Below are 23,626 nucleotides of genomic sequence, written 5' to 3'. Positions count from 1 at the left end.
ACGTCCGGCCAGCCCGCGTCTCGTCCCGCGTGCACCCCGCGCATCCTCCCCAGTGGGTGGGAGTCAGGAAGACCTTCTTACCGGAGTTCTGGAAACGGGTCGGCTCTGACGAGGGGCGTCTCCACCGAGTGCTCAAAAAGAGCTCCTTCAGGCCCTAGACAAACCCAAAGAGAAGCGGGCACAGGTGACCAGCGCCGCCCAGCGCAGGAAGCCCGCGGCGCAGGCCCCGCACCCCGACCCGAGCCGGGCGCCTGGAGCACCGAGCACCAGCACCGACCTCCCGCCGCCAGCGCAGATCCCACCGACCTCGCCCCAAGGGACAGGCGGTCAGAGCTCCGCGCGCTGCCCACCCACAGCTGCACCTGCAGGCCAGGTGCAGAAGCACTCACAAAACGTAGGGGGGGTTTTGTCTTTACACTTGGAGCTCATCACAAGGTCCCTCATTATGTATTAAAATAAGAATATGAAAACATTCCTGGTCCCAAGCATTTGGGATAGGGATAGTCAACCTTTAGATTTTGTTCTTGTAGGAAACAAAGGCCCCATCCCGTCTCATGCTCCTCCCTCTGTCTCGGGCTCCTCCCTTGAATTTAGGCTCCTCCCTTTTCTCAGGCCCTGGTCTCAGGCTCCTCCCCTGCCTCAGGCTCCTCCCTTGACTTTAGGCTCCTCCCCTGCTTAGGCTCCTCCTTTGGTTTAGGGCTGTAATTCACAAATAACTTATTTCTCTTGATTCTATAGGGATCTCGGAACTCATTCACACATTGCGTAGGCTTTAGGAAATGCTGAAATAAATGTTTATTTTCTGATTTACTCTTGTAGTAGTTTTGCTATTAGGCATTGAAAAAAAGAAGTTGCCTATGTGAAAGTTTCCTGGACACTTGGTTGAGAAATCATCTTCCTGGGCTAAAGGTCTCTGTAGCAGCCCTTGCTAATTTAATGATTCGTAAAACTTTTACTTCTTTTCTTTGCTGTGCTTGGGATGGAACCCAGGCCTTTACACACACTAGGCAAGCTCTCTACCACCAAGCCCTGCTCCCAGCCCAAGTGTCCTCACATTTTTTCCCACAGTATAGTGAACTATATTCGTTTATTACAGTTACTTCTTTCTTAGAGATTTTGCTTAAATGTGAAGACATGATAAAAAAAAAAAATCATATTGAAGCATGCATTCCAGAAATAATAGTTTGTGGCATATAATCAAAAGAGATTTAAATCAACACAATATGAAATTATAAAATTACAACTGGATTTAGTAGCATGATTTACATAAAAAACTATCATTGGCTGAAATAAGAGACACACATAAGTGAAGGGTAACAGTTCATGCAAATTGTATTATAATTCATACAAATTATATTCAGAGAAGCAGATTCTTATATATTCTATAACAAGTTACAACTCCTTAAAATTTCACTTAAGGAAACTTACATGTTAAGAGGAACCATTATGTAATGTAAGACTACACTAAACTGAGAGTTTCCATAACAAATTGTGCTTATCGGTTTCTATAGTACAATGTTTGTTTTGCCCAAAGTGTAGGGAACGTTTTATGCTGACATAGAGCAGAATCAACTTAACTCTATAATTTGTGTGATACCTTTATGTCATTATCCTTTTCTCTCCTCTTTGCTTCTCTGATTTGCAAAATATGAAAGAAAAAGTAAAATACACCAGGAGTTAATCATCAAGCAGAGATGTGCCAAGTATAGTCTTATCTAAGCAGATGGATTGCGGCTTAGACAGCATCATCTGAAACAAGAGTCGTGCTGTGTTAGGAGAGACTGAGGATGAGCGTTGTCAGTACAGATGGCCCAACTGAGGCTGTTTGAATTTATGCTGGTGGGAAAGCAGTGTGAATTCAGCAAAATCAGTGCTTAAGTTTGGTTCTTCCTGGGCTCCTGGTAGAGGCTCCAACCCAGTCTGGAGATGCTGGGCAGTGACTGTGAGCGGCAGTTCCCAGTTGTCCTTGGGATTATGGATATCAGGTGTGCACAGGCTGTGTGCCAGATGATCTTGCCCAGATATAGGCTTACATAAGTGTTCTCAGCACACTGAAGCTAAGCTAAGCTATGATGTGTGGTAGGTTAGGTATATTAAATGCATTTTTAATTTGCAATACTTCCAGCTAATGATGAGTTTATTTATTGGACTACAATTCTATTTTAAGTCAAGGAATTTCTATTATTAAAAATAACAATTTCTTTCCATAACTAAGTAATAGAAACAAAAGGAAGATGGGACATAAACTTTGGATAATTATTTCATCTCCCTTTTTTAAATAAACAAAATGATAAGGTGGCTGAGAAAAAAATGTGTTAAGACATTTTACTCTATAAGGGCCAACTTGGAATTGCAATTCAACATCACTGCCCAGCAGTTGTGAGTCCTGAGAGTATATGTGCTCTTGTTATCCTTACTGGAGGAGAGGAAGAGTCTGGAAGAATTTTGTGCCTCACTAAAACAACAAACAACAGCAAAAATATAAAGAGAAGACTATGGTTTATTTTTCATTTTATTTTGTTGTGGTGCTGGGGGTTGAATCCAGGGGCATTTTACCTCCAAGCTACTCCCCCAGTCCTATTTTTTATTCTTTATTTTGAAATAGGTTGTCACTAATTGCAGAAGGCCTCACTAAGCAGCTGAGGCTGGCCGCGAACCAGGATCCTCCTGTCTCAGCCTCCCAAGTACTGGGATTACAAGCATATGCCACCACGCCTGGCCTATGATTTGTTTTTTAAAAGAAAAACTTGAATATATAAGCTCAAGAGAGTATCTACAGGTTGTGAACCTGTTGCTTCCTCCACCAATTCTATTCAAGTAAGTGCAGGGCAATGTTTCTCAAAGTGTGGTCCTTGAAACTGCAGCCCCAGCATCACCTGGGAACTTCTTAGAACCAGAGAATCTGAAGACAATTTTCAGAGCTACTGAATCACAGAAACTCTGGGATGTACAGACTAAATATGACTGTAATATAACAAAACCTCCAGCTAGTTGTGCTGATGCAGGGGATAAATAATACAGTTGCTCATCATTTTCCTGTGTTCTACTAAGGAAGCTATAGTAGAAATGAACCCGGGCTGGGGAAAGTTTATTTTCTTGATTCTCTGTGAAGGACGGCATGAGTTTGCAGCAATCCAAAGCTGTATTTTGAACTATTTTCCCTATATCCTCTACCAAGAACCCTGCCCAACACACGAATCCATTTAAACCAGCAGCAATAGTTGAGTGAAATTCTTAGAGAGAGAGTGAAACTCTTTAGAGTTTTAAGAGTCTACTCTTAAAAGTGAAGATACAGCCAACAGAGACTAAGCAACTTCTCAAAGTCATGCAACTAGCAATTGTTGAGTAGGGATGGAATCCAGATCTGCAAAGTTTGCATTTCCTATACAGATGGCCCTCAGTTGATAACGGTTATGGCCCAATGAACTTGTCGTTAAGAACATCAAAATGAAAGATGCCTCTAGCCTCTAATGCTGCTAACCTATCGTGGATATCATAGTTCAGCAACACAGCACACGGCATTGGTTCTGTGTCCTCTTGATTATGGACAACCACGATCTGACCACACAGCTCCCTAGAAAAGGTCAAACTCAGCATGCCAATGACAGTTTCTACCTCAGTGTGTTCACATCCACACTGTCACAGCGATGAAAACCTATCAGTAAAATCATGTAAGCTGAGGACAGCGGACATCTGATGACTTTTATTTAAGTGACAACCAATTCCCTTAATTGAGACTTTCTAGTGTCTATAATTTTAGTAGGAAAACCAGGGCACTACTGCTTTAGAGTATGCTGTAACATTTTACATTATGATTTGTACAGTTGGTTTTATTAGGAATTATACATATTATGCAAAATTTTAAAATAGGGTTTAATCTACTTTCTAGGCCAATAAATATTATTTTATTTTTCATTTGGGAGTGTTGGTAATATTCCATGAGAGAACCACAGAGAACTTGTGTTGCTATTAGTTTTCAGAATAAGACAGAAAAATACTGGAACAGATTCAACAAGTGTTGAATCTGTTCCAGTGTTATGTCTTCCAGTGTTATAGAAGTTCAGCAAATAATTTAGGATATGTTCTGAAAAATTTTTTTAAATGTCATCTCTTCAGTTCTAAGAGTATGACTCAGAAGAACTCTATTCTACCTCTAAATTCATAAAAAACTCCCCTCCCCCCCTCCTTTTTCTTTCTTGTAGAAAAGGAATTCAAGTACTTGATATAAAAGAAAATATATACTTGAGTTGCACAGATGACAGAGGAATAGATGATACACTTTGAATAACACCAGTTGGAAAGAGATAAAGTGTAAGGATATTACAGAAGTGGGCAGATTTGTGAGGAGGACTGCATTCTCTGAGGAGAGCACACGAAGAACGTCAAAAGACATGCCACGAAGAACAGCTAGCACTCTTTCTTACCCGTTCAAAGGTGTTCAGAGTAAACTTGCCCAAAGTACAACTACACAAGCACATGCATGGGATATTTCTCTAGGCTACTACATACCAGTCACGCGAAGCTTATCTGTACCAACCACAGCTTCTTTTTCATCAACAGTAAAGAGTGGCTTGCCATCTTTGGAGTTAATTTGAAATTGCTGACTCTGAACTTCTACCATTTTAGGACCTGAAGGATCAATTTGAATAGTTTATTATAGTGTGTTTACTATAAACCCTGTTGAAATCTTGATTTCTACACATGCCATCTCACTTGGTACCAATAACTAAACACTTAGGTTTATCTGTCAATAGTTTTTACAATTAAACTTTGCAAGTTTTAAGCCTATGATTAAAATTAATTTGCTGTACAATGAAGGAAACAGACAAAATAATGGTGTATGCATATAAGAATGTATCACTGTGAATCTCATTATCCTGTAATTATAATGCACCAATAAAAATGATTAAAAATATACCAGGCATAGTGACACAAGACTGTAATCTCAGGACTTGGAAGGCTGAGACAGAAGGATTTCAGGTTCAAGGCCAGCCTCAGGAACTTAGACTCTCAACAATTTAGTGAGATCTGTTTCAATGGTTTTTTTTTTTTTTCTTAAAAAAGGGTTGGGTGGCTTGGCATGGTGGCACACGCTTGTGATCCCTGCGCTTGGGAGGCGGAGACAGGAGGATTGCTCAGGTTTGAAGCCAGCCTCGCTGGCTTAAGAGACCCTGTTTCCAAATAAAAATATATTTAAAAAATAGGTATCTGGGAGTGTAGCCTGGAGGTAGAAGGGTTTCCAGGAACCCCAGTACCACCAAAAAAAGCGGGGGGGGGGCTGGGTGTGGTGGTGTACGTTTGTAATTCCAGCATTTGGGAGGCTGAGACAGGAGGATCACGGTTCGCAGACAGCTTCAGTTACTTAGTGAGGCCCTTTGAAATTCAGTGAGACCTTGTTTCAACATAAAGAATTAAAAAAAAATAGAGCTAGGGATGTAGCTCAGAGGTGGAATGCCCCTGGGTTCCATCCCAAGTATTGCAAAAAAAAAAAAAAAAAAAAGGCTGGGAATGTAGCTCAGACATGAATATTCCCCTCGGCTCAGTCTCAAGTACCCCCCCCAATAAAATTTACCAAGCATATCTAATCTAAATCAAATAGATGCATGAATACATTATTTAAGAGTTATTTTTTGTATTTTTTAAGTTTGCCAAAACAAACATACTTCTAATTGTAATTAAATTTATATTCTTACTAACTAGCTAAAGATTTTGAATTTGTGAGAGACCACCTTACAATGGCTCGCTTGCGTGCTCCAAGTTCACCAGAGCAGGGCTCCAGCCTTCTCTCATCTGCCATGCATGATCCTCAGAAGGGGAGCACACCTGACCGTGGAAGGACAGCCTTTTGTTTCTGCCCTTCCTCTACCCCATGGCATCTTCATCTTCTGCATTCTTTCTTTCTTTTTATTTCACTTTTGCCCCTAGCCCAATCACTTCACCTGAGTTCTAGCCCTGTTGCTTTCCAGTCCACTAATTTATTTCTCAAATGATTAACGGCACCCACTATACGCCAGGTGCTGGAAACACTGCCCTCTGGGGTGTATTATACATGTTCTTGTCTCCTCCTTGCCCCCTCCTCTTTTTCTCCTTCTCCTTCTTCTTTCTTCATGCTAGGGATTGAACCCAGGGGCATTCTGCTTCTGGGCTACAACCCAGCCCTACTTTATTTTAAAACAGGATCACACTAAATTACTAAGGGTTTCACTAAGTTGCTGAGGCTGGTCTCCAACCTGCAATCCTCCTGTCTCAGCCTTCCAAATACTAGGATTCCAGGCGTGCTCCAAAGTGCCCAGCCCATGCTCAGTTTCTTACCCTTCTCACCCTCCACGGCATCCATCCCTGTGTGTCTCCCAACTTCTCTTTGTGCTTCTAGTCTTTCCAACCAGGCAACATCATGAGTTCATCATTTGCTTAGAAATGACCAGATTTCCTTAGCTATTTTGTGTTAGCTTTATGTTCTGGTCCATAAAAGTAAACATATTGAGAAAATATGTCATGTATCAGAATTTTTTTGTGTCCCACTGTTTTTCAAAGTACTCATCAAAATTTTGGGATACCTGGTAGAAATAAAATAAGACTCTTCACTTACTGTATGAATTGGTTTCAGACATGGTCACCAGAATATTAATCTATAATTTTATTAATTCATACTTTAAAACCCTCCTATAAGCTGGGTGTGGTGGCGCTCGCTTGTAATCCCAGCATTTGGGAGGCTGAGACCGGAGGATCGCGGTTCACAGACAGCCTCAGCTACTTAGTGAGGCCTTCCACAACTTATGAGAGATCCTGTTTCAAAATAAAGAATAAAAAATAGGGTAGAAGGTGTAGCTCAAAGGTCAAATGCCCCTGGGTTCCATCCCCAGACCCGCAAAAAAAAAAAAAAAAAGAAAACCCTCCTATGATTCTTCATTTACATCACTAATATTTTTGGTGAGAGATATTGTCATAAGTTAAGGTTCATTTTATTTCCCATCTCCAGCTCAGTTTTCTTAAAAAAGCCTGGCTCTGTTTTTAAATTATTTTTAGGGTACCCATCTACCTCTCAGCTCTACTCCAAGCACTTAATTTTTTTTTTTAATTTTGAAATGGGGTATTTCTATGTTGCTCAGGCTAGCCTCAAACTTATGATCCTCCTGTCTTGGTTTCCCAAGCACTGGGATTACAGGTGTGTGCCACCATGTCCAGCTCTGGCTTCAGTTTTTCATAAGTGATATATTCTTCCTCTATGACTCAGGGTCACTGTTTTCCACCTCTTGGTCATTGGTATATTGTCCATATTTATTTTATTTTATTTACTTATTTTTTTGCGAATCTGGGGATGGAACTCAGGGGCATTTGACCTCCAAGCTACATCGCCTGCCCTTTTTTATTCTTTATTTTGAAACAGGCGCTCACTAAATTGTGGAGGGCCTCACTAAGTAGCTGAGGCTGTCTTTGAGTCACGATCCTCTGGTCTCTGCTTCCCAAATGCTGGGATTGCAAGCGTGTGCCACCACGCCCGGCTATATTTATTTTATCAATATCAATTTACACTGAATGATGGTTACAGGGTTATCTGACTGGAATTGAGAAATAAACTGTAATAACTTATCCAGGATGAGTTCACTGTTTTGTTGACCAGAAGTTCATATCACAGTTCTAGGTGGTTTTAAGTGCAAGGGAATAAACTTAAATGATTAATATTTTTCTGAAATGATTGATTCCAATATATTGGTGAAATGTAAAAAAATAAATCTAGCGCTGGGCGTGGAGGTGCACGCTTGTAATCCCCACGCTTGGGAGGCGGAGACAGGAGGATCGCGCAGGTTCGAAGCCAGCCTCGCTGGCTTAAGAGACCTTGTTTTCACATAAAAATATAAAATAGGTCTGGGACTGTAGCCCGGAGAAGGGTTTCCAGTAACCCAATACCATAAATAAATAAATAAATAAATAAATAAATAAATAAATAGTAAATCTAGATGTTTATTATGAGTAGCAGAACCATATAAACCCATATTCAATAAGAATTCAAGAAAGCAAAATGTGTTTCGTTCCAATTAAAATTTATTGCATGTTTTAAAAGATTGTACTGAGAATTGAGGCTACATAAATAAGTGAGAAGTAGCTGACAACTAATAGGAGTTCATAGGGCACTAAAGAGAAAACCTTGTAAGGCCAGTTTCAGAACAATGTGATAGGCACTGTGGTGCAGGCATGGCAGAGTTTGATAAGAGCCTCGATTAGGAATTCATGGTCCATCTTCTCAGGTCAGCATCTGCATCTAGGGGTGATGATGTCTGAATTTTCCTCTTCCCATCTCCCTTCTCTTGTCCCATCAACCTGTTCTACTGGCATATCTTTTTTTTAAATTTATTTTTATTGGTGCATTGTAATCATACATCACATTGGAATATAAGACTTGAGAGGATATACAAGCACACATCATTCAATTAGCCCTCATCCAGTCCCCATCCCATTCCCTCCCCCTCCCTCGATCCCATGCTTGTTTGGTGATTAACTTTGATACATATGTTTATGTACCTCCTGCTTTTTAAAGAGGCTCCATCCTCCCCTATTCCATACCCTCTGATTGGTCACCTTAATTGCTTCACTAGAGGGCCCTTTCTATAGCGCGACCACTTCCTGTTGCCCGTTTCCTCCTAGTTATTGCTGATTAGGGGAAGCATCTGGTTTTAATTTTCTGCGATATTTCTCTGTTCATACCGTGTTGCAAATACCGATCCCACTCTTGATGGCCCCAGTTGTGGCCTGGCTGATCCAGACCTCGCTGGCTCAAGCAGCGGCCTTGCCTCATGGGAGGCCCCGGTTCTGGCCTCACTGGCCCCAACACCGGCCTAACCCCTCAGCTGGCTCCGATCCCGGCCTCAGAGGCCCCAGCTCTGGCCTTCCTCACAGTAGGCTCCGATGTTAGCCGATGGCCCTGGCATTGACCTAACCCCTCGGCAGGCTCCGATCCAGGCCTCGGAGGCTTCAGTAGCGGCCTTGCCTCACGGAAGGCTCCAATCCATGCCTCGCTGGCCCCAGCACCGGCCTAACCCTTCGGCAGGCTCCGATCTCCGGCCTCGGAGGCCTCAATAACGGCCTTGCCTCACGGAAGGCTCCGATGCTGGCCATTGGCCCCAGCACTGGCCTAACCCCTCAGCAGGATCCGATCCCAGCCTCAGAGGCCCTAGCACCGGCCTTGCCTCACGGCAGGCTCCGATCCCGGCCACGTTGGCCCCGGCACTGGCCTGACCCCTCGGCAGGCTCCGATCCCGGCCTCGGAGGCCCCAGCACCGGCCTTGCCTCATGGTATGCTCCGATCCCGGTCTCGCTGGCCCCGGCACCGGCCTAACCTCTCAGCAGGCTCCGATCCCGGCCTCAGAGGCCTCAATAGCGGCCTTGCCTCACGGAAGGCTACGATGCCAGCCAGTGGCCCCGGCACTGGCCTAACCCCTCAGCAGGCTCTGATCCCGGCCTCGGAGGCCCCAGCACCGGCCTTGCCTCACGGCAGGCTCCGATCCCGGCCTCGGAGGCCCCAGCACCGGCCTTGCCTCACGGCAGGCTCCGATCCCAGCTTTGCTGTGTCTGTCGCCGGCCTCAACCCTCGGCAGGCTCTAATCCGAGCACCCTCTTCGCCCAACTATTTGTCCCACGTTCTTGAGGGTGTGTGGTGGTGGTAGTATTCTGCCTCTGGGGTCATTACTTCAAAGGTTCCAGGTGTAATGCATCATATTTCTGCCTCCCCTGAGTACTGGCCACTGCCATTGCCACTGCCTCCAACATTTCAAATCTTTCCCAAGTTCTTTTTCCACTCTGAATGTTGTCCAGTCTTCCTAAGCATGCGCGACGGTAGCATTCAACCTTTGGTGTAATTTCTCAAAAAAAAAAAAAAAAAAAAAAAAGGTTGGTAGGCTCCGATTTCTGCTCCTCCTGAATACAAGTCTCCACCGCCAACGCGGAGACCGCTTTCAGCACCGCCTTTCTCCTTGGTCTCTGCTAAAGTCTCTCTCCTTACAGGTGATGTCCAAGATTCTTAACAGTGTAGAGAAGAAACAGTCCTCCTTAGCGGGGAATTTTTCCAATAATTCCAGTTCATTTGGATAAGTTTTGTCTGCATCTCCAGTATCCTGACATCTGCCACCTCCTTGACCCTTTTCCGATAATTTCCTTTTTTCTTTTTCTTTTCCTTTTTTACAGGGTCCTTCCAGGTGGAAAGGGGGTCGCCTAGGGGTGCCCCACCAGCGCCTGCCCACCCGCCCAGGGTTGGGGTCCGGGGGCCCGGACCACGGGGTCCTTCCGGGTGGAGAGGGGGGTCGCCTGGGGGCGCCCCGCCAGCGCCTGCCCACCCGCCCAGGGTCGGGGCGGGGGCCCGGACCCTGGCATATCTTTTTGTTATCATGAGGTCCCTCTTCTTTTTTTATTTTCTTTTAAGCTTCTATATATGAGAGAAAACATATGACTCTGGACTTCCCAAGATTGACTGATTTCATTTAGTTCCATATGTTTTCCTGCAAATCATATAATTTTGTTTTTTTAATGGCTGAGTAAAATTCTATTGACCTAAGTGTCCATCAACAGGTGATTGGATAAAGAAAACGTACTATTTTGTCATTTACTTTTAAGCTAATCAGAATTGGTTTCTATTATTTGAAATTGAAATAAAATTAACTGTAGCCACCAGAGCTATATTTATCACTAGTAAGATTCCATGATTGTTGATTATGATTGAATATGTTTTAGTTCAAAGATTTGAAATGAAGAGGAATCACAATACTTGACTTTAAATTATACTACAAAGCTATATAATAAAAACAGCATGGTACTGGCACAAAAACAGATACATAGACCAATGGAGCAGAATAGAAGACTCAGAAACAAATCTGCACACTTATAGCCAATTGATTTTTGACAAAGGGGCCAAAAATAATACAGTGTAAAAAATAGCCTCTTTAACAAATGGTGTTGGCAAAACTGGTTAACCATATGCAGAAAAGTGAAAATAAACTCCACTTTCTCACCCTGCACAAGAGTCAATTCAATATGAATCAAAAACTTGAAAGTTAGACAGAAATCTTGAGGCTCCTCGAAGAGGGCATAGGTCCAACACTGCAACACACAGGCACAGATAAACACTTTCTCAACAAAACCCCAAAGGCACAAGAAGCTAAAAGGCAAATCAATACATGGGATTGCATGAAACTGAAGAGCTTCTTTTCAGCAAAGGAAACTGTCAAAAACCTCAACCAAGAGCCAATAGAATGGGAGAAGATTTTTGCTAACTACTCCTCCAATAGAGGACTGATATCTAGAATATACAGAGAACTCAAGAAACTCAGCACTAAGAAAACAAATAACCCAATCAAAAACGGTCAAGTGAACTAAATAGACACTTCATGAAAGAAATTCAAATGGGCAATAAATGCATGAAAAAATGCTCAACATCATTAGGAATCAGAGATGCAAATCATAACTACCCTGAGATTTCACCTAACTCCAACTAGAATAGCAATCATTCAAAACACAAACAACAAATTCTGGTGAAGATGTGGGGAAGTGGGAACTCTAAAACATTGTTGGTGGGATTGCAAATTATTGCAACCACTTTGGAAAACAGTTTGGAGGATCTGCAGAAGAATGGGAACAAATCTACCATTTGATCCAGCAATACCACTTCTTGGCATGTACCCAAAAGAAAGGAAACCAAACTACCAAACTGATGCATGTGTGTTTATGTTCATAATACACAATTTACCATTGCCAAATTATGGAACCAGCCAAGATGTCCATTTAACAGATGAATAGATTACAAAACTATGGGATATTTATACAAGGGAATTTTACTCAGCCATAAAGAGGAACACAATTACATCATTTACAGGGAAATGGACGGAACTGGAGAACATTATGCTAATTGAGATTATTCAGTCACAAAAAGTAAGAAATCAGATGCTCTCCCTAATAAGCAGAAGCTAGGGAGAAAATGGGTCATAGGAGGAACTCTAGATGAAGAAGGAGAGACTATAGATGAGCAAATAAGGTGACCTAACTAAGGGGATGGGAGAGGGGAAGAGGAAAATTCTCTAATGCACATGATGTACATTAAGAAACATATCAAAGTCAATCACTAAGCCAAACGTGAGAAGGAGGGAGAGGGAGGAAATGGGGCGGGAATTGGGGAAGGGCTAACTGAGTGATGTGTGCCTGTACACCTCCACCATCTTATACCCTATTAAGATGTATGACTACAATGCTCCAGGAAAAAATTTAAAAAACCCAAATATTTGAAATGCTAGTTCTAGGACGTTGTTCTATATTGTTTGATTTTCTTTGGAATTCAGTCAGAACTTTTTATTTTGATTTACTGGATGCCATTTTCCCCCAGGTGGTTGAGTTATTATTTTAATAAATGGGATGAAGCTGGGTGTGGTGGTGCACACTTGTAATCCCAGTACTTGGGAGGCTGAGACAGGATGATCGCAGGTTTGAGACCACCCTCAGCAATTTATTTATTTATTTATTTATTTATTTATTTATTTAGTGGGTCTGGGGATGGAACCCAGAGACATTCGACCTTTGAGCTGCACCCCCTGCCCTATTTTTTATTCTTAATTTTTGAAACAGAGTCTCACTAAATTGCAGAGAGCCTCATTAAATAGCTGAGGCTGTCTGCGAACTGCGATGCTCCAGTCTCAGCCTCCCAAATGCTGGGATTACAAGCGTGTGCCACCATGCCCGGTTTCTCAGCAATTTAAAATGGGATGAAATTGGCTACTTCTCACAAATTATGTCTTAATATTCTTAATATTCAATGTGTTATCACCAGAAATTGCAAGGCCAGGATTGTGACTGTGGGAAGTCACTTTCCAACTCAAGGTAGATTGTAAATCACCAATTCAAACCCTTAACTGGGCAGGAGACACCAAGTTTAAAACTAAAGATTTAAGGTTTATAGTTTTAGATCAAAGTAATTTCAATGGGTAGCTTAAAAACAAACAAACAACAAACCTCCTGTGAATCTCTGGAATTTTTGATGACAGAAGAAACTATATTTTCCGCAAATAAGAATGTTACTGGCATGTTGTGATTTCGGGAATGATGATGAGGAGGGCTTGTGGGACAGAGCTGGCTGAGAGAAGCCATTCCTTGGTTCGTCCTGTCTTGAACTTTTTTTTTTTTTTTTTTTCGTTTCAGGGGATGGTACTCAGGGGCATTAGACCTCTGAGCTACACCCCCCTGCCCTATTGTTTATTTTGAAACAGAGTCTCACTAGGTCGCAAAGGGCTTCACTAAGTAGCTGAGGCTGTCCACGAACCGTGATCCTCTCATCTCAGCCTCCCAAATGCTGGGATTATAAGCGTGCGCCACCACGCCGGACCTGTCTTGACTTTTCTACTAACGAGCTGTATGTGTTTCAGAGCTACTTAGCTCCCCAGAACTTCTGTATTCCCACCCAGTAAATGAGAGATGTGTTTGTCTTATCTCTGAATGCTCTTGAATACATATGAAAATCCACATTTAACAAAAAGATACAAAGGGAAATAAATATTTGCACCCATTAATTTTTATGAGTATACAAAGATTTTCTACTTTTGAAGCTTGTAAGAAATAATGACATCCTTTTTAGATGTTACTACTTGACAGCACAGGGAAACTCACATGTGCACTGGCACTCAAGTGCTGGTTGAATGAATGAGAATAAGGCGCAAACACCTTGCAAACTGTTCTAAGCTACAACTGATTTGAAGGAAACTTTAGTGGAAATAAGTCAGAATACTGCACAATTTATCAAGAAAATAAAATTTGGTTTTGCCAAGTTTCAAGAATATGGGTGTTGGATAAACTCAGATTCTTTTCTAGATCGATTGGGAATTTCACTGGACTGTAAGATCAAACCAAACTTCTAAATAAAACAGAAATACAACTCATTAACCAGAGTTAATAAAAATTAATGTCAGTGCACATGTGACTTTCCCTGTGCTGTCAAGTAATAACATTTAAAAAGATGTCATTATTTCTTATAAGCATAAATTTTAGTTGATAAAAATTAGAACAGAACATATACTACAGAATATCTTGTATTAGAATAAAAATGTCAGTGTCAATAGTGTGGAGAGTGACAGCTTTCTTTCATCAGCTGACTCACCCTTATGTTATTTCTTCCTTTGATAGTTTTTTTTTTTTTTGTTTTTTTTTTTTTACAATCTATGGGGAATTGGCTCCAAGAACCCCATAGAAACACAAATCTAGAGCCAGACAGGGTGGTACTTGCCTGTAATCCCAGTACTTGGGAGGCTGAGTCAGGAGAATCGCAGGTTCAAAGCCAGCCTTGGCAACTTAGTGAGGCTCTCAGAAACTTTGTGAGAACTTTTCTCCAAATAAAAAATAAAATAGGGCAGGGGACAGTATAGCTCAAAGGTAGCATATCCTGAGTTCCATCCCCAGAACCACACACACAAAAAAAAAAAAAAAGAGAGAGAGAGAAAGAAACGAAAATCTATAGATGCTCAAGTCCCCTATATAAAATACTATAGTATTTGTATACAACCCACATAATCCTCCCGAATACTTCATTAGACAATTTCAAATACCTAATATAATGTAAAAGCCATGTAAGTACTTGCTGCCCTGTATTATGTAGGGAATAAGGGAAAGAAAATTAAGTCTGTTCAGATTTAGAACAAATGCAGTTTTTCAAATATCTTCCATCTGTAGTAGGTTGAAAGCGAGGAGGAGCCCACAGGCCTTATTTTCTGGCCTTAGCTGATTGGATGGGTGAACACAACTGACCAAGGAAATTTGTTTGAGCAAGTGAGTTGAGTTAATTAGAAGGCCTTGCTGGGGATTTAGAATCTGCGGTGTTGAAGGCCAAACTGGTTGAAGGTGAGAGCTACAGCCAAGCAGATTAGAACCAGAGTGGCTCTAAAGGTTCTGTAGAGACAGAAATGGTGCCACCATACGTCCCATATGAAAATGATGGGCAGAATTCTGGGCAGGGAGAGTGTGGAGGAGAGAAGAGAGGAGAGGAGGAGAGAGGAGAGAGGAGAGGAGAGGGCAGGAGACTAGGCATATGTGTTTGGCTCTAGGCCCTGGGTCTCTGTTCTCTAGAGGTCAGCTTCTTTGTTTTCTTTACTTTGATCTTTTTTTTTGACTCTACAATAAATATCCTGTTTCTTGTGCTCTGTTTCTTGGAACCAAAAATTTTTAATTAAAACATTTTAGATTGTACCCCAATTCCTCACCCTCCTATGGTGCTAACTGTGGCCAAGACAATGTGAAATTTAGGAAACTCATGCTTTCTTTTTTTTTTTCTTTTCTTTTATTGGGTATTAAACTCAGGGGTATTCTACCTCCAAGCTACACTGCTAGCCCTATTTTTTTTTTGAAACAGGGACTCACTAAGTTGTGGAGAGCCTCACTAAGTAGCTAAGGCTAGCCATGAACCTGTGGTCCTGCCTGTCTCAGCATCCCAAGTAGTGGGATTACAAGAGTGCGCCACCACGCCCGGCTGAAAGCTCATCTTTTCTTGCTCATAATTAATCTTTGAGTTCCCTAGAATAAGAGCAACTCATCTGTGTAACACTGTCCACAGACTTCAGATGTGAATGTGGGGCAAAGTTGGACTCACCTACTTTCAGCCTGCCCGTGACCTCTCCTTCAGAGTTGCGAGCGCTCACCGTCACGTTCTGTGTGGACTGCAGAAGGAGAGCTGAGTCCTGAGAAGTGATTCCCAAAGTTAACAAAAGATAGCTTTCTACTCTGACATAAACTTAGATTTATGTAAAATTTCTGTATCCTTGCAGATCCTAGGACAAATATAAATTTGTGGCTAAAACTATTAAAAAGTCCAGGATTATGTTATGTTAAGGTAACAAATATATTAACTTTTTAAAAACAACATACAGCAATCTCATGAATTTGTAATGCTTCAGCACACTGGTTATAATGTGCCAGTCAGTTCCCAGGGTAAACATCGCATATGACCATGTTTTTATTTTATTGGTGCACTAGTTTCACATCATAATGGGGGGCGTGTTGACAATGGCAGATATTCACACAGTACTTGGTGCTCTCCCCCTGCCCCCCGCTTCCCCTTTTCCCTCCCTCCTAATACTGAGTGTCCGTGTTAACTATGTTATATTCACATGTATGCACACATTCGAATGTAGCTTTTCCATTAATCAACCTCAGCCTTCTTCCCCCCCATCCTTTCTTTCAGGCTTTGCTGAGGTCCCCCCCCCCATTATCTGGAGTCCCTCTGGTATTCCTAATACTCTCTAGCTTGAGCATATTAGAGAAAACATGTGTCCCTTCTCCTTCTGTGCTTAGCTGATCTCACTTAACCTAATGTTTTCCAGGTCTTTCCATCTTCTTGTGAATGATATGATTTTGTTCTTCTTTATTGCTAAGTAGAATTCCATTGTGTGTATTTCCCATAATTTTGCAATCCATTCCTCTGTGGATGGAGACCTAGGTTGGTTCCATAGTTTGGCTATTGTGAATTGTGCTGCTATGAACATGGGTGTGCACATGTTACTGCAGTCCTCTGATTTCAACCCCTTTGGAAAGATACCCAGGAGTGGTAGAGCTGGATCATATGGTGGACCCATTCCTGGTTTTCTAAGGAATCTCCACAGCAGCTGAACTGGTTTGTACCCCTACCAACAGTGTAAAAGAGTTCCTCTTTCCCTACATCCTCTATGATCATGTTTTTTTGGGGGTGGTGGTGGTGGTACTGGGGTTCCTGGAAGCCCTTCTACCTCTGGGCTACACTTCCAGACCTATTTTATACTTTTTTATTTTTGGAAACAGGGTCTCTTAAGCCAGTGGGTACGGCTTTGAACCAGCACGATTCTCCTGTCTCCGCCTCCCAAGCACAGGGATTACAAGTGTGCGCCACCACGCCTGGGTATGATCATGTTTTAATGACTGCTTTTCTTCCCTCAAGGAACTAAAATTCTTTTGTTGTTAGTTGTGCGTGTGTGTGTGTGTGTGTGTGCGCGCGCACGTGCATGCGCATGCACGTGCACAAGTGCCTACATACTGGAGATTGAACCCAGGGGCATTCTACCTCTGAGCTATACCAATTAGCCTTATTTTTAATTCTTTATTTGGAAATAAGATCTCACTAAGTTGTGGAGGGCCTCACTCAGTAGCTGAGGCTGGCTTTGAACCAGCGATCCTCCTGTCTCAGCCTCCCAAGTACTGGGATTATGAGCGTGTGCCACCAAGCCCTGCTTTTTGTTTTGTTTTGATACAGGGTCTTGAAAGGTTGCAGAGATTCTCACTAAGTGTCTGAGGCTGGTCTCCAACCTATGATCCTTCTCTCTCAGCCTCCCAAGTACTGGAATTGTAGGCTTGCATCGCCATGCCTAGTTGATAAAACATATTTTAGGAAGATGAATCAAGGCATGCTAGCTATTCTTTAAGAGAGTCAGAATACTATAGTGATACGTGCATGTTTATAGTGATACCCATGTTTATAGCAGCACAATTTACCATAGCAACCTAGGTGTCCATCAACAGTGAATGCATAAAGAAAATGTGGTATATACACACAAGGAAATTTTACTCAGCTGTAAGAATGTACAAAATTATGCCATTTGCAAGAAAATGGATGGAACTAGAGAATATTGTGCTGTGATCATCCAGTCTCAGAAATGGAAAGGTTGTATGTTTTCTCTTATATATGGAAGCCAGAGAGAAAATAGAGGAAAAAAAGGACCTCAGACACATGAGGAGAGAGATCAGTAGAATTGTGGAAGGGGATTTAGGGGAGGGAGGTGTGGAGGGGGAAAATGAGTCTCGAAGAAGGAAACAATTCAAATAATACTATGTTCATATATGAAGGCATCGCTACCAATCTCACTAACACTATGGGGAAGGGAGGAGTGGGGTGGGTCCTGGAGGGAAACACACCACGTGCTGTGTGCATGTATGTTTGTATCACCTTGAGTCTCACTGTGATGTATAACTACAATGCACTGATAAAAGTATCTTTGAAAAAGAAATACCATGCTGCTCATATTCAGAATGCAAAGGCTTCTCACAATTTCAAAAAAGCCAGGCACAGAAAGACAAGGATGGTGTGATTTCACTCATAGCAAAATATAAAATAGTTGCTATTGTAGAAGTCAAGAGTAGGGCAGTGGTTACCAAAGGCTGGGAAGAGCAGGGGAGGGAGGGGAAGGGGTGGGTGGGTCAGTGGGTGTTAAACTAGAGTTAGATGGGTATGAGAAGTTCTTAGGTGCTATTGCACATTAGGACAACTATAGATAACAATAATGCAATGCACATTTCAGAAAACTAGAAGAAAGGACTTTGGAATGCTTCACCATAAAGAAATGGCAAGCATTTGAGTAGAGAAGATATGTCTAACTTTATTTAAATATTGAGTAATGCCTCAAAACCTCACTTGGTACCCGTGAATAGTTTCTATGCTTTTATGATCAGTTAAAATAAAATTAATTTTAAAAAGACTTTAAAATTTTGAGTGCGCCTTTGCTTTTTTAACTTTTTTTTTTGCAGGAGAATAAAGCTCTCTTGGCACTTAGGTGTTTTCTGGATGATGATAATTCTGAAGGAATGTTTCATTCTGTGGAAGACTGTGCGCATGTCTAGGAATGGCTGTGCTCAGTGGGAATGCAGTAAACTGGCTATTGGATGGGATTTGGGTTAGGTTTCACTCAGAGGAACTGAATATGTCTCAAAGTGCTAGGGAACTGCCTGATCTTTCAAAATACAAGATGTTTTAAGAGCTTTTTGGAACTCTACCTGGGATGTCAGGAATTCTCTACCTTGCTTTGTGCAAACAAATAGGTCTGCTGGAATCTCACTGATGCAACCTTAGCACTTGCTTTTGCCCTGTTGGAAAGTAACCGACATGATACGTTTTAGCGCTTTACCAATAATTTTAACATGCATCCTCTCATTTCCTCCCCATATTATGAAGTAGGTACTTTATTCCCAGCATAGAGATGAGGAAATTGAGTTCGGAGAAAATAAATGACTGCTCCCCCAAAGTCGCAGTTAGCAGCGACAGTTCCATGATGGACCGCAGTCTTGGGAAACCAACCCATTGCTCTTTTCTATCTTGCTCTGGGAGGGAGGGCGGCTCCCAGGCCTAGACAGTCGGCTCTTCTTTGTCTGAGACAACTGACGCCTCTTCTGCCTTCCCTGGTATTGGCAGGAAGAGCTAAATGCTGACTTTCCCAGACCTAGTGACACATCTCTGGTCAATAAGATGCAAGCTGAGATCTGCTGAGGGAGGGGCCCGGAATTTCTAGGTAAGCTTTGATTTTGCTGCTGAAAAGTACCCAGACACCAATCACACATGTCCCAGTCACATGCCGGCGTGCGGCCTCGCAGTCACGTGGTGACCAGCGGAAGAGGGAGGAGGAGGGCAAAGACATGGCTAAGCATAATTTCTCATATTTAAAGCCTTTGTTCATGTCTGACTTTCTTTGTTTTTATAAATCTTGCATTAATTATTCATGCTCTCTGTGACGGGGCTATTTAACATGCTGATGTGCTGCCACACACAGGCTCAGAATCAGGCTCAAACGTGTGTCAGCCTGTGCGATTACATGTCATTTGTCTGTTCCTACTGCTAGTGAAGTGTTTCTAGAAGTCATATAGCGCAGTATTATATTATACTATAATATAGCAATGTGAAAACTACCTCACATGCCTTGCACTCGCTATGACCTTAGCTCTGTGGTCAGTATTTATGTGTAAGTTTTATTCTGTATCTTTTTATAGCTGGTCCTGGAGCTTTGTGAGTGTGTGTGTGTGTGTGTGTGTGTGTGTGTGTGTGTGTGTGTCTGGTGCTGGGAGTTGAGCCCAGGGATATCCTACCTCTGAACTACAACCCCAGCCTTATTTTATTTTTGAAACAGGGTCTCACTAAGTGGCTGAGGAGTTTGCTGGGTGGATGAGGCTGGCCTCAAATCTGCAATCCTCCTGTCTTTGCCTCTCAAGTACTGGAATTACAGGTGTTTGCCACCACACCCAGCTAAATGTCCGAATGTTCTAATATCTAGTTTGGGAATGTGTTTTATCTCCTTAACAGGACTTGGTATTTCTTAGTAGTAAATCTTTTTTTCTTTCTCTTTTCCCTATAGTAAACGTATAGGCTCGGCAGGCAGGAGATACTAAAATATCCATTCACATTTAGAAATATAGAAAGAAAATAAAGGCTGTACTTTTCAAATAACACAATTTATCAATAATCTGGCAAAATGTTTATGTATATTATGAAGTTGATAGCATCACATAAAGAAAAATAGACCATACTACAAAGTTGTTTCCACTATTGATATATTATTCTTGTCTCTCATTTTTATAGATTCCTCAGAAGTAAATGAAAAAACTCTTGATTTATTTTTAAAATCATGTGATTATTTAATGGTAATGTTAGATATGCTTTGGAGAACCCTATGGGATCATAATCTGTAATCAAAATAACGAATGCAGCCGGCGTGGTGGCGCACGCTTGTAATCCCTGCGCTTGGGAGGCGGAGACAGGAGGATGGCGCAGGTTTGAAGCCAGCCACGCTGGCTTAAGAGACCCTGTTTCCAAATTTTAAAAAAAGTATAAAAAAATAGGTCTGGGAATGTAGCCCAGAAGTAGGAGGGTTTCCAGGAACCCCAGTACCACCAAAACAAAAACAACAAACAACAAACAAAAACAACAACAAAAAAACTAATGCAGAGCCGGGCGTGGTGGTGCACGCTTGCAATCCCAGCGCTTGGGAGGCTGAGATAGGAGGACCACACAGGTTCGAAGCCAGCCTCAGCTTCTTAGTGAGGCTCTCAGCAACTTAGTGAGACCCTATTTCCAAATAAAGTATAAAAAATAGGTCTGGGAGTATGGCCCGGAGGTAGAAAAGCCCCTGGGTTTCACCCCCCAGTACCACACTAAACAAAAACAAAAACAAAAACAAAAAACGAATGCAGAACATACTAATATGAATCTCATTTCTTTCTAAGCTTCTCTTATAAATTTGAATGCCCTAAAATAAGTCTGTTTGAGATGACAAAGTTTTAAATGACAAACTTTTTGATAAAAATTTTTATTTCTAAGACCTTTAGTTTATTATGGCCTAAATTACTGAGGCCACAAAATTCAGATCTGAAGCACATGAAAATATCTTTATAGAATAAAATATTAGAGATAAGTTCTACAACCCCATAGTCAAAACTATTAATAAGGGGCATACTCCAAATGTGTGGACATGTATACTTTCTAAAAATCTCTTCTGAAAAGTGTTGAATTTTGGGGCTTACCCATAATTTATTTTTCATAAAGCACAATTTAATTTCTTTCATCTTTTCTTACCATTCTGGAGCGTATTTCTTTAGCATACAATGGGAACAAAAATTCTGATTCCCCTTCCAGGCGAAGTCCATCTCTTGTTACATGCAAATGACCCATTCCTGTCTGTTACAAAAAAGAAATATAGAATTTTTATTGTTCTCATTTTAACTTCTTTTTGTATTGACTTAAATTATGCATCTGTTTCCATACATTTCTTTCCCCGTTTTGGTATTTTCCTAAATGCTTTATTTTAAACTTTAGGGTTTTTTTTCAATATTCAATTTTTAAAAAAATCTTCTGTAGCCAATGTCAGTAGCTCATATGAGGAGAGAGGAAGGGGGAGGGGTAGATGTGGGAAACACACCAAGTGTGTGCAAGTGTGAGCGTATCACTTTGAACCTCACTTGATGTATAATTATAACGCACCAACAAAAGTATGAAAAATCTTGTGTAAAACAAAGGACTATTTAGAAGATATATATGAGATTAAAAATTATTTTATAATAAACTCCCAAGGCCCCGTGGCTATATAAAAAGAATTTTGTAGATACCACTTACATTTTTACAATAAAGACAATGAACTGAATTCTTGTGAGGAATGGATTTCTATGAATTTTAACACACATATAGACTTGTGTAGCCACAAAAAAATGGGGGTTTGGAACACTTCCATGGCCTCCCCAAAACACCACAAACACCTTCTCAAGGCTTCAAGTGTATTGTTTGAGCTCACTACATTCACTCAATGGAAAATATTCATTGGAGCCTTTTTAAGTGAGAAGCTCTGCAGGAGGAGAGAGAATTCCATCCAGGGACCTGCTCTCAAGGAGTTTACAGCTATGAAGGGCTTACCAAACAGAAGACAATCTTCAGAGGGTACCACTGACCACCATGCTATCAGGTCTAGTGGACACTTCCACTTCTTTCCCTCTGAATTCTTAGCAGCATTTGACACTCGGCTCCCTTCTCTGTGAAACGCTCTCCTCCTCTGGTTTTCACTGGCTTCTCCCAGCTCAGAACACCGTTCTCAGCCTCATTACAGGCTTCTCCTTCTCTCCCTGACCCTGGAAGCTGGCGTCCTCAGTTCAGTCCTATGCCCTCTCCTGGGTTCACTGCATAGCCCCACATCTAACCCTATCAGGGCAAAAATGGGAGCTAGCCCAAGTATCCACCAGCTGATGAGTGGGTAAACTAAATGTAGTGTTAGAGTTAGGTATAAAATGTCCCTTAAAGAGCTCACTGATTAATGTTTGGAGCCAGGAGGGTTGTAATCCCAGCAGTGGTAAATCCACTGTCATGATTTATCTGGGTTGTGACCCAGGCTGGTAGGGTGTGGCTGCAGGAGTTGGTCCCTGGGGTGCGGCCTTGGGGATTATATACGGTTCCTCCACCTCCTGCTCTCTCTGGCCTCCATCTTCCGTGACATGAGGAGCACAGCCACGTGCTTTCCCTCTCTTCACCTCCCATCCTCATGCCCTGAGACCTGCTGTCCCCAGCCTCTTATGGACTGAACTGGAAACCGTAAGAAAATAAATCTTTCCTCTAAGTTAAGTGGTCACTCTTTAAGATTATAGTGACCAGAATGCTGACAGGTACACATGGCTTGCAAACACAATGAGATCTTATTCAGATGTAAAGAGGAAGAGGAATTATAACACATGAAACCACAGGGATAAACCTGGAGGATATTCTGCTGAGTAATAAACCAGCACAGGAAGACAAACATTGCCCTACCCCACTCCCGTGGGGTATTAGGAATAGGACAGAGTAACAGAAAGTAGAATGGCGCAGCCAGGCAGAGGATGTGGCCCCAAGGGGCAGTCCTGTGAGTCCAGTTTCAGTTTTGTAAGATAAAAGGGCTCCATAGATGAATTGTGGTGACGGTTGTACAACATGGTGAGTACATTAAATGCACTGGACTATACACTTAAAAGTGGCTGTAGCTGGGCATAGTGGCACATACCCATAATCCAAGTGCTTGGGAGGCTGAGGCAGGAGGATCTCAGGCTCAAGGCCAGCCTGAGAAACTTAGCAAAATCCTGCTTCAAAATAAAAAAATCAAATAGGGCTGGGGGTATTGCTCAGAAGTAGAATGTCTCTGGGTTCAATCCTTAGTACCAAGCTAATCCAAACCAAATAACAAAAAAAGGATGTATAGTAGGTAAATTTTATGTGTATTTTATCACAGTAAAATTGAAATATAAGGGCTGGAGATGTAGGTCAGCTGTAGAACACTTGCCTAGCACACATGAAGCCCTGTGTTCCATCTCCAGCAAGACACACACACACACACACACACACACACACACACACACACGGACAATATAG

General features: G+C 41.9%; 1 protein-coding gene across 1 annotated transcript in view; it reads right to left on the bottom strand.

Annotated features, from left to right (window-relative positions):
* SGCG (sarcoglycan gamma) overlaps window positions 1-23,626 on the bottom strand; it is a gene marked incomplete at both ends in the record, with an annotated part of 76,409 nt that overhangs the window by 11,481 nt on the left and 41,302 nt on the right. Inside the window, 4 exons of the mRNA XM_080689422.1 lie at window positions 82-154; window positions 4,510-4,629; window positions 15,608-15,695; window positions 21,320-21,421. Coding sequence (XP_080545548.1) covers window positions 82-154; window positions 4,510-4,629; window positions 15,608-15,695; window positions 21,320-21,421 — 383 coding nt within the window. The remainder of the gene's footprint in view (window positions 1-81; window positions 155-4,509; window positions 4,630-15,607; window positions 15,696-21,319; window positions 21,422-23,626) is intronic.

This window comes from Muscardinus avellanarius, assembly GCF_963383645.1.
Source record: "Muscardinus avellanarius genome assembly, chromosome: 2".
NCBI classification, from domain to species: domain Eukaryota; kingdom Metazoa; phylum Chordata; class Mammalia; order Rodentia; family Gliridae; genus Muscardinus; species Muscardinus avellanarius.
This window is presented reverse-complemented; position numbering and strand designations above follow the sequence as displayed.